The sequence below is a fragment of the Medicago truncatula genome, chromosome 2 (genome assembly GCF_003473485.1).
Source record: "Medicago truncatula cultivar Jemalong A17 chromosome 2, MtrunA17r5.0-ANR, whole genome shotgun sequence".
Taxonomy (NCBI): Eukaryota; Viridiplantae; Streptophyta; class Magnoliopsida; order Fabales; family Fabaceae; genus Medicago; species Medicago truncatula.
Window position 1 is genome coordinate 20,749,157 of NC_053043.1, and position 12,297 is coordinate 20,761,453.

At 33.3% G+C, this 12,297-nt stretch overlaps 1 protein-coding gene across 1 annotated transcript; it reads right to left on the bottom strand.

The window, feature by feature from the left end:
• Positions 1-6,425: 6,425 nt before the first annotated feature.
• LOC112418252 (protein ALP1-like) lies at positions 6,426-7,543 on the bottom strand. Its single transcript, XM_039830992.1, has 3 exons — positions 7,244-7,543; positions 6,948-7,173; positions 6,426-6,874 (listed from the first exon to the last, which is right to left on the bottom strand). Exons 1-3 carry the CDS (start codon positions 7,541-7,543, stop codon positions 6,426-6,428), a joined length of 975 nt encoding a protein of 324 aa, XP_039686926.1.
• Between the last annotated feature and the right edge of the window lie 4,754 nt (positions 7,544-12,297).

The following is a 12,297-nucleotide window of genomic DNA, read 5'->3' on the forward strand; positions in this document are numbered from 1 at the left end:
TTTTTTGTACACTTTCTTTTTTAAGGAAATATTTTTGTACACTTAAGGAAATATTTTGTACACTTACTACAAAAATGGATCGCACAAATTTCATTCCTATCCTCTTGCCTTTTTTTTTTTTTTTTTGACAATATTTTCTACACAATACTAGAAAAATTCATTGCACTAATTTCATGCATTTTTTTTTTTTTTGTCAATATTTTGTACACTTTTTTTTTTAACCAATTTCATGCATTTATTTCATTCCTATCTTGTTGCCTTTTTTTTATAATATTTTCTACACTTATTTAATACGTTTACAAACAGAATACCCTAATTTTCATGCAAACTCAGATACCCTAATTTCCATGTAAACTTGGTTATATATACCAAGCCCTATACGTGTTTCTCTCAACAACAAAAAAAAAAAAACCTAAACCGTGTAAAAATTTCACACACAACACAAAAATCATATATTTTGATATTTAGAGCTTTGCAAATGGAAAGACGTGACCTTACAACTTATTTTTTCACTGTTACCAATTATATATTGCATTTTATTATTCGTATGTCAATTCCTTTACGATAAACTCAAGCGGATCACAGGTCAAAAATCTAGTTGCTATAAATTTTTGTTAATTTTGATCCAAATATACCGTGTCAAACCCTACCACCTCCTCCTCCATAGATTTCTCTATAGTTAGTGGTGGCAAAAGTTATGGTGCATAAGGAAATCCTTATCCACCGTGCATAAACACTTCACAACCATCAGATCTAGTGTACACATGTAATAATCCTACGCTTCTCAAACTACACCAAATCAAACTTCATTTGCTTCAAACATTTCTCTCACTAAAACATAAAGTTCTCCCTCTCTCTACAATTTTCAACTCTCTGGAAAAGAAAACGAAGAACTCAGATGAGTCTTCATCTCTTCCGGTCACACATGATGATTCCGGTGCGATGGTCGCCGGCCAGAGGCGGTGGCGTCGTGCCGGAGAACCAAACTCACCCTTTTTAAAAACTAAAGCCATTTTTCAACATCCATTTTCCTTTTAAAGCCAAATTCGAACTCGGATCGCGCAAAAACACAACGAGAAGAGTAGATCTAAAGATTAAAACACAAACGAAATTTTCTTTGCTTCACTTGTTGTTGAGCCGGTTCGCTCCTCTTCTTCCCTCGCGTTTTCTTCTTCTTCGATCTAGTGGCGCTGTGTTGATTGCTATATGTTACTGTTTCGTCACTGTTTGTGTTCACGGTTTCAGATCTGAAGTTGTTACTGGATTCGAAATCTTTGTGATGTTAGAGGGATTTATGGCTGAGAAACTGCTGGAAACCATTAAGTGCATCTAATGGTTTTGGAGTACAACTCACAGAAACCATTTCTTTCCTTCTCCTCCAACTGTGTCAGTCCATAACTGAATGATGGCAATGGCTCTAGGTCCTTAGTTTTTTTCACCTGCTGGAAACCATTAAGTATATCTAATGGTTTTGGAGTACAACTCACAGAAACCATTTCCACAGCAAAATGGTTTTGACATAATTTTATACAAAACATACTATAATAAGGACATTTATGACTGTCATTGAACCAAATCAACACTCTGAAATCATCATTGAACTAAATGATGATTTTCGCGGTTGTAGTGTTGTTTCGTTTGGTTTCGCTTAGGAGTGTAGGAAGCAATTATGTTGAACTACCGGTTAATGGGCTGAGATTTATGCACTCCTTATGCACCATAACTGCTCCCGGCAGTGGCGTGGAACCAAAAGAAAATTATTACATAATTCATGTGAGTACCATAAAATTCACATGAAAAATACGATGAAAGGCCCGCTGCATAAGCCATGTGAATCAAATAAATTCACTTTTTTGTGGAACATTCACGACCAAGTTTGGGAGTGGGAGAACTGCGTTATTCGTGAGATTTTCGTGAGTTCGTGATATTCGTGAGATTTTCATATATTTTAGTCCTCGTAAAACAAAGTCACATGTTTTGGTCTTATAAATATTTTCAGCATATATTTCTAGTCTTATAAATGACCTCCATCAAACTTTTAATGTCACTAATTCGATAAGCTCCATCAAACTTTTAATGTCACTAATTCGATAAGCTCCATTGTTAATTGATAAGAAAAACAATTTACTATGACGTAAATATGGGAAAACGGTTTATTCTCTCATTTTATGCCATAAATATAAAATAAAATAAAATAAAACATTTTTTCAACTCTCTTATATCATATTGTACTTGCATAGAATACAATATTAAAAACTAGAGTTTAGACTGTGTTGTTTTTGGATTTACAAACTGTTGTATTTTGGTTTTCCAAATTCTATTTTTTAAGAAAATATCTACCGAAGTTGTTACTAGGTTGAGTCACGACCATATCACTCCTTTTAAGATGTTTCGTAGCACTGCTCAAAATTGTGCAAGACAGACTATCAAGTCATCTCATATACGGTTTTTTTAAAACCTATTTTCTAGGTAAACCAAAGGTATCATCCGTGCACAACTACGGAGAATATTTTCTTCAAGGTACTGAGAACCATTTAAGGGGTTGACATTTTCCTACAAATGTTTTCTAAACGCACCGGCATGAATCGAACTCTGAACCAAATAATTAAGGGACACAAGTATCTACCACTTATGTCACACTATATTGGTTAAATCCTATTTTCTTTCATACCACCAAATACTCTTAAATCATCGATACAATCAAACTTTTTCATGATGTAAAAATGTCATCATAATCATAATTCTAGTTGATCATAGATCTTTTTTCATTACTAGAAAGAAACTACACGTGTACGCACACTCATAAATTTCGGTTCACATACATTCCAGACTAGTAATGCCACCAATTACAGGTAACAAAAACAGAAGTTATAAAACAGAGTTTATCCATTAAATAGATTAAGTACCATGCGAAACATATGCTACTATGGCTGTCAATCTTCAACACTATCAATTTCTAAAATTTCAAACATTAAGAGCCAATGGCTTCCAGAGGCAAAGTTGTTTTAAATATTAAAATATCTAAATTGAAGAGCAAAGCTGCAATGGAACTGCTGTTTCTTGAAAATGTCGTCATTCCACCACCCAAAAGTAAGAAACCAACAGCTGAGCTCACCTCCTAAAACTAGAACAAGATTGAAAAAAATTAGAACAAGATTGAAAAAAATTAACTAGCATAAAAATTCAAACAAGTAAATCATAAGAGGAACTTACTTTCAACAAGTTGAAACCAAGCTTTCGACATAATGGTTAGGCAGAAACTGACTTGTGATATTAGATAGTTTGAAGAAGCGATGTATTTTATCTGTAGTTCTAGTTTGATCTATTGCATTATCTCTCCTATTATAGTAAATTACTTGTTCTTGATAGCGTGCATATATCAGAGTATCACCGTTCTGAAAAACATGTAATGGAAACAAAGACACGGCGGCAGAAAAGTCAAGTTGATAGCTAAACTTTAGCAATTTAATCCAAGACTCTTCAACTGCAAATTCCCTCATCTTCCATATAACAAAATTGTATCCGTCCGAATGGTGAGAAAAACAAAGACAGTCCATCAACACACAAACCATTGGCATATGTGGATGCACTTCGTCGAAATCCTGAGGGAGCAACATTTGTGTGTATGTCTCCATCCCCAAATCGAGGGAGATGATCACAAATTGTTCAATAAACTGTAAATGATGATTCCAACAAACATTGTTTTGATAGGCAAACCAGTTGAGACTGTTATTGAAATAGACACCACAGTTCCAACCGACATACCACCAATGACTAGGATACGAAGGAAAACATTGAATATTTCTCCAAACATTATCGCCCAAAGTGAAAACTCTGACCTCATTGGTGCGGAACCCTACAAGCTTATGTTTGGCAGTTAAATTATCATAACCTAACGAGAAATGGAAATGGGAATCGTGTTCCTTATCTGAAATTAAAAAAGAGCCTAGTTTAACAGACGATGACCTCGTGGCTGGGTTCCAGAAACCAAAAGAGTACTCGTAATCATTGTTGATAGAAGATATATAGAGCAGGCATATCAATCCATTGCAGCAACCAACAACCTCATGATATTCTTTGTCAGTGTATCTGGTAATATCGTTGACATCAGTAATCTCATGTAAATATTGTATGGGTAAAGGAGCGAGTGTGGTATCTATGGAATTACCCGAAGAGTTGGTGGCAAATATCGAGAGGTGTGGGTTTTGTGAAGATTTAAAGAGGTGTTTTTTGATGAAGAAGGGATTGGAGATGAGAGAGTACCATGACTTGCTCACACACTTGAACCTAATAAGTGGTTTCACTTTAAGCAAGGATAGGATTTCGATGATGAGTTCTTCCGAGAGGGTTACAGACGAAAGCACGTTGATTTTACGCCATGACATTGATGGAGGTATGCTCATCGGAGCTGTGTGTGATGTTGTGATGAAGGGAATTGCTGCGGTGGAGGTATACTCATCCGCGTTGATTTGTTGAAACCCTTAGGCTCTGTTTGGATTGATGGAAGAGAGTGGAACGGAACGGTATTTAAATGAGCGGAATGGAATGGAACGGAACGGAATGGAATATGGATTTCATTCCATTGTTTGGATATTTTACAATTTAATAGAACAAGGTTCCCACTCCATTGTTTAGATAATGGATGGAATAAAATAAGTTACAATATTTTTTTCCATTTTTACCCTTATAAAATAAGTTCCATATTATGATTATTTATTCATATATGTATCAAACAATGGCTAATATCACTGACTGAATGTAACGAGAATGTAACGAGAAAAATCATAGACTAAGAAACATCATAGACTAATAAAGAAAACATCATAGACAAGAAACATTATCCTGTCAAAATGCAATAGTTGATAATTAACATGTACTTGCATGACTAATGTTAGAACCCAAACAGAACAAAATAACAGTGCTTGTCTTTTTTTTTTCCCACCAAAACAAGTTTTTCTTGCTTCTACAAAAATGGCTTTTTAAACCTCTCAAAAAGCTAACAAACAAAAGAGTTTCTTTTCAACCAACATTAGTTGTTAATAACAAAATAAGTAAAGCATGGGTTCACTGCAGATCATAATACTCTTCTTCAAGGATAGTTCGGCACAATGTAAGGTAACATTTCCTTACGCTTATCAACTGGAATTCCATTAAAAGCTTTCAATGCTTCTGGATGTTGAACAAGGTGCATGTAGACACAAGGCAAGGAAGCTTCTTCAACACCAATCTCGACCAAGTTAGCCCAAACATCTTCATCACTAGAACTCTTATTCTGTTTGACCAACTTTGCAGTGTTCAGTTCAAACATCTCAGCCATTTTCTTAAAAGTCTTAGCAATTTCGCTCATGCTTGTCTCATCTTCATCCACCTTTCTTGCACGTTTCTTATTCCTAGATGATGGTACATCTTGAGGCTTCCTAATAGAAGGTCTTTTAGGAGAACCATTGGGATCAAATTCTTCATCAACTTCAAATCCCTCCAAAGTAACTTCATTGGTTTCAACCAAATGGTCTATATCCTCAATGGTTGGACCGTAATTTTTTTTAGCACTAGCAGCTTTTTTTGCTCTCATTTCAAATCCTGTATCTTCATCATCTCTTGTTGCTCGATCTTTCCCAAAAAGAGTTGCTAGTTTATCATAAAACATAATAGGCTTATTTTTCCACTCAGCAGCTACGAGTTTTGTCTACAATTTCGTAAATTAAACAAAGTGTTACATAAAAAAGAAAAACTTATCATGTACACTTGATAAAAAAAAATACTTCAGTTGAAGTAAATAATACCTTAATTAGACTTTCCCAGACTTCATCTTCAGCAATCCACATATTTGTCTCTGCATTCCATGCAAACCCACTCAGACCATTCTTGAAAACATCATAACAAGGATTGAACTTTGCTTTGATATTTTTCATGTGATCTTTAATCTTGTCTTTGGTAATTGGCTTGTCTGGAAAGTGAGTTTTCAGCTCTTGAAAAATACTATCCATTGCAAATGATGTCAGACTGTTACCATTTTTATTTCCCAGAGTATGTTGATGCAAATATGCATCAATCAATACCTCATCCATAGCTAAAGTCCAATTACAAGTATCAGGACCTTTGCATTTCCTTGGCCTCTTTGAACTTTCTTCCATATCTAATATTAAAAAAAACAAACGACATATATAATAATTCAAGCACAAATTACAAACTCAAGCACAAGTTGAAATATGAAGATTCCAAGCACTAAAAATTAAGATTCAGATTGCAAACAGATTCCCCAAGTTCACATTAGTATCAACAAAGTGTCAGTTTTCATACTCAAACAAATGGCAACACGTTAAGCTTCAAAACATAAGCCCAAAACATCAAAACAAACACCAATAAACTAGCCTAAATAGCCTAAGAACACTCCATATTTGAAAGAGAGGCCTTCAGACACTTTTTTAGTAAGCTATCCACATTGAACCAGTAACATCAGCTCTAACTAGCTCTCCTCTAGCTGTATCATCATTGTTTTCTCTTTGAGCTTGATGTCCCTCTTGCAAACCGCTTTCATTTGTGAGCTCGTGACGCACCTCGTCTATTAGATTCTGGTTAGGGTCTTCAGTCATCAAATAATTGTGTAAGATGCAACAAGCAACAATGATTTTATTTTGAGTTTTAATTCCAAATGTGGGTTCAGTTGAAGTTTGCAGAATTGGAAATCTCTTCTTCAACACTCCAAATGCACATTCAATAGACATTCTTAACGATGAATGTCGATTGTTGAACAACTCGCGAGGGTTTTGAGGTGGATTTCTAGAATATTCTTGTAAGTGGTAACGTTCTCCCCTATAAGGTGTGATGAGACATGCCTTTAAAGGAAACCCCGCATCAGCAAGATAATATTTTCCTATAGAAAATAATGAGTCTATTAGTTTGGATAAGCTACATACTTATAAAAAGCTTTTGTATTTTTTCGTTACCTTGCGGGACTTTAAGAGGATACCGACGTGTCAAAGCACTCTTTACTATTCTTGAGTCTGATGCTGTTCCTTCCCATCCAACCAAGACATATGTAAATTTCAAGTCAAATGTGCACGCAGCGAGTACATTTTGTGTAGGGTAATCTTTTCTACCACGGTATCTAGGTGCAAGTTCTGTTGGAACTTTGACACGTATATGTGTACAGTCAATTGCTCCGATACAATCCTGGCATTCAATTATCCCATTAAAAGTGTATAACATAACTTATCGAAGTGTAAGACAAACTTATTCTTACCTTGAAATATGGGTAGAACCTATTGTTGTTACATATCTCTGGAGGCACTTGTGTTCCATCAGGTTGTTTCAAAAAAATTTCTTCCAATTCTATCAAAGCATCTAATACTCTATGAAAATGACGACTAATTGTTTCACCTGAGCGTCTAAAGAAGAAGGACAACACACGATTTCTGACGTTATGTCCGACTGTGTGAAGAAATTTGGCTACTTGTTCCTCGATAGATGCTCTTCGTGTATGTGTAAGCCCACCGTGATCTCGTAATAAGGTGCACAAGTTTACGAAAGCTTTGGGACTCATACGAATTATATCATAACATCGGTCACTACCTATTATATGTTTCATTAGTTCGTTCCTAACTTTCTCTCTATGCTCTATGATTCTAGAGGGTATTTGAGATCTAGACTTGTTTTTTAGGCGAAATATTAGAACTATAATGATGGATACTTGAACAATCATCATTTGAAGCAATTTCAAATGTTTTGTTCTCATGTCTTCATTAGTCATCTATAACAAAGCAAAAAAAAAAGAAAAGAAAATCACATATAGACAAAAACTCAGTACCACAAATAACAAAGCAAAGAATCATATATAGACAAAAACCCAGTACCACAAATAACTAAGCAAAAAAAAATCATATATAGACAAAATCTCACAAGTCTTCACTGTTCTATTGATGGTTACTTTATACAACTAGCATATAGACATAATCTCAGTTCCAGGAAAAAAAATCAAATGACATGCATATGCCATATATAAGAAACTAGAATAAACAAATAAAAAGAACACACCCTCTATTTTACATTCATCAACTATCTACATAGAGATACTCCACACTACCAAAAATGACAAAATCATAGGATACCCAAACAGAGCAAGTGTATAAATTTATCACGATCACCTAAAATAAATGAAAATTTTGACGCTAGTTCACAAAATAAATGGCTCACAAAGGATTGATGTTATGATACACATAATAAAAATGAAAAGATCACGTGACAAATAAAATTTGATACACATAACTAAACATGCATAGAAGCATACGGTGAAAAAATAAATGGGGTAGAAATGAGGTACCTTGTGAAGCAAAATCGTAGAAATGAGAAGACAGGAGAAGAAGAAGAGCAGTCAGTAGTACAAAGAAGATGAAAGTGAAATGCAGTCAGTAGAAATAGAGAAAAGAACGTGTTGAAAATTGTGATTGAGTAGAGGAAGAGGCAAATAAAAGGAGGGTAGAATAGTAAAATTTCAAGACACAAATTTCATTCCATTGGATACCTCCCAAATTGGGGGGAATGAGAAATTGAAGGATTGAGTGGTATAGAATGGAATTGGTTCCATTGCATTCCATTCCATTCCATGTACATCCCATCAATCCAAACAATGGAATTTTATTATATACCATCTCATTCCATTCTATTCCACTACAACCCATCAATCCAAACATAGCCTTAGGGTAACAAGGCTACACGAGCTATTATATATATAGTTTTTTTTCATAAATAAATTAATAAACAACAATAATAAACAACGTTGATTTGCCCCCAAGGAACTTCAATCATGTGCCGCTACCCATGTATTATCTATACTATATATAAAGAAACAACACCTTTCAATACTTTTGGGCTGATTTTTTCCTTTATCATTTAAAAAGTGTAACAAATGAGTATATTTATACTTATTTTTTTATCATCCCAATTATATCCTTAAATAACTTTTTCTATAATAAAGATTGTTGTTGCTGTCATAAAAAAAATATAGATTATATTTTTTTGTTATATTGTTGGTGTTATTGAAATAGATAATCATGTTTAATTTGGTTTGTTATAACTAGAAAGCAACAAACATTTATATTTTTAGTTTTGATCAAAATCAAAATTTAATAAATAAAAAAATCATAGTTTAGAAATTTCAAATTTTAGCACAGTTAAAAGAGCGGAAAGACGGGCACGTGAGTGCCGATCTTTTCGCAAGTATATATATAGAAAAAAAGGGGAAAAAATTGGTACAAGAGGGGAGGTCAAACCAAACCCTCCAAAGTAAACATAAATTATGGAAAACAGAAATTTGGTAACCCATAGCGGTCCCTAAAAAAAAACCCTGAACAAACTCGGGCACAATGTCCCACCAAACCGTGTCTGCAACCGTGTGACTATGACTAGCAAGTTTATCTGCGCAACCAATCCCTTCATAGAAAATATGAGTGGAGAGCACCTGCAAACCATGAGATAAACAATTGTACCAACGGTTCCGCCACCGAAGAGGAATCAGAGAGGGCTTGGAAAAAGCCAATAAGGCACTTGTAAAGCACCCTCAATCCATATGAATCGCCAATGATGCCTAGCTGTCATTTGTAATATTCTAAACCCTTAAAGCGATAAATCACGCAAATAATATAATAATTCAAAGAGTTTAGATGCTACATCTTCAATTAATCCAAAACATGCATAATTAATTTTTCAAAACTTGAAGAGGAATAATATCATAACATCTCATCATCACATAATAAAACCATGAAAATAGCCATGTCACATGTATCATAACGCAACACCAAATAAAATCTCCAATCTCAACATAATGAGTAACAATTCTTATAAAGACATGAAAAACAAAACGACAAAAGACCAACACCCTAATCGGGCTGTTACAGCCACTAGTTTTGCATGAAATGGGAGCATATGGGTTGGTTCGAATTAATATGGAATTATTTTCCCACTCTCATTCAATATTTTGCCCCTGGATAATGATATTAGGTTCTACTCAAATAATCTATGTCGCTTCAACATCTTTTGGTCAACATCTTTTGTTATGATAGACTACGTCTTTTTATCTTGACGAAATGGGCGGAATGGCTATCCCAATGCCAAAAATAATCACGATTTTCAAATTTTGCGATAGTTTTTTGCGGAGGAACTTTTAGTAATGTTCTTAACACGTCAACAAAAAATTGTTAGAAAACTTAAGAGTTTAAGCATAAATTAAACAAATTTGAATTGAGCAGAGACTAATACTGAGTGCATAGTATTTTTGTAAGGACTAAAACAACTATTAAAATTAAGTAAGGACTAAACTTAAAATGCCTCAATTTTATAGGGACTAAAAACATATTTAACCCAATAAAAAAAAAGTCAGATGTGGCGTCCACGTGTGCTTCACCGTTTGCTCAATCAACAACAATTAACAGCGAGGATCTATTTTGCTAACGGAAAAAAAAAACGTTGGGGATCAAAAATGTAATAAAATTTAAGTAGGGACTAATGTTGGAAACGCGCCTATTTATAGGGACCTAAAATTTGAAAAATACGCTGGAGTAGTATTTGGATTAGAAGTTCCTCGATAAATTGTAAAATCGAAAGTTGTAACATCAAAATCAGAAACATATTCAAAAAAATTGTTTCTTTCAACTACTGTTTTTTAATGTTAGAAGTTCCTCGCTGTTAATTGTTGTTAATTGAACAAATGATGAAGCACACGTGGATGCCACATCTGACTTTTTTTGTTGAGTTAAATATGTTTTTAGTCCCTTTAAAATTGAGGCATTTTAAGTTTAATCCTTACTTAATTTTAATAGTTGTTTTAGTCCTTACAAAAATACTATGAACTTAGTATTAGTCTCTACTCAATTCAAATTTGTTTAATTTATGCTTAAACTAAGTTTTTTAACAATTTTTTTATAGACGTGTTAAGAACATTACTAAAAGTTCCTCCGCAAAAAAATAATCGCAAAATTTGATTTATATGTTCAGATTTTATTACTTTTATCTTTAACTTTTATCGTTTTCAAAAATTCATATTTAATTCATTTCAAATTAAAAAATTCTAAATTTTAGTAATTGAACCGTGTTCTAAACTTGTCTCAAAAAAATCGTTCAAAAATTTAAGAGTTTAAAAATAATTAAACAAACTTTGTTTTAGAAGGGACTAAAATTAGAAGTATTTTTTTTTAGGGACTAAAAAACCTACTAAAACTAGTTATGATAGTATTTTCATCATGAAAAGATATTTTTGACTAGTAATTACTCCAAAAAAGACTATCAATTCGGCAACAAAATCACTCATGTCCGACAATGCAAGAGAAGTCATCGATAAGATAGTGGATATTTTGGCATTGGGATAGTCATTCCGCCCATTTCGTCAAGATAAAGAAGATGTAGTTTATCATAATTAGTTCCTCCCAAGAAAAAAAGGGTAGCACCAATAAATCTATGAGATATTATTTGTAAAACGGCCTCGTTGAGCCCATTATCACTTATAGAACCAATTCCTAGAATTATGAAACCCATATAAGATACCGAAGAATAAGCTATTCTTTTTTTTAAATTACGTTGACCAAAAGATGTTGAATCGGCATAGATTATTTGAATAGAACTTAATATAATTAACTAGGGGCAAAATATTGAATGACCATGGGAAAATAATTCCATATTAATTCGAACCAACCCATATGCTCCCATTTCATGCAAAACTAGTGGCAGTATACAAGAGTTTAAACATAAATTGAACAAATTTGAATTGAGCAGAGACTAATACTGAGTGACTAGTATTTGTAAGGACTAAAACAACTATTAAAATTAAATAAGGACTAAACTTAAAATGCTTCAATTTTACAGGGACTAAAAACATATTTAACCAAAAAAAATAGTCAGATGTGACATCCATGTGTGATTCACTGGTTGCTCAATCAGCAACAATTAACAGCGAGGACCTATTTTGCTAACGGAAAAAAACGTTGGGGACCAAAAATTTAAGTAGGGACTAATGTTAGAAATGTGCCTATTTATAGGGACCTAAAACATAATTAACTCAAAATACTATCATAACTAGTTTTAGTAGGTTTTTTTAGTCCCTGCAAAAAAAAATTACTTCTAATTTTAGTCCCTACTAAAACAAAGTTTGTTTAATTATCGTTAAACTCTTAAATTTTTGAACGAATTTTTTGAGACAAGTTTAGAACACTATGAAAGGTTCAATTAATAAAATTTAGAATTTTTTAACATGAAACGAATTAAATATGAATTTTTGAAAACAATAAAAGTTAAAGATAAAAGTAATAA

Excerpts from the sequence above, each read along its gene's own strand:
- LOC112418252 (XM_039830992.1), bottom strand. The coding sequence starts at position 7,543 with ATGAGTCCCAAAGCTTTCGTAAACTTGTGCACCTTATTACGAGATCAC. Across the intron at positions 7,174-7,243 it reads GGTTCTACCCATATTTCAAG|GATTGTATCGGAGCAATTGA; the intron begins GTAAGAATAAGT and ends ATTGAATGCCAG. Across the intron at positions 6,875-6,947 it reads TCCTCTTAAAGTCCCGCAAG|GAAAATATTATCTTGCTGAT; the intron begins GTAACGAAAAAA and ends TATTTTCTATAG.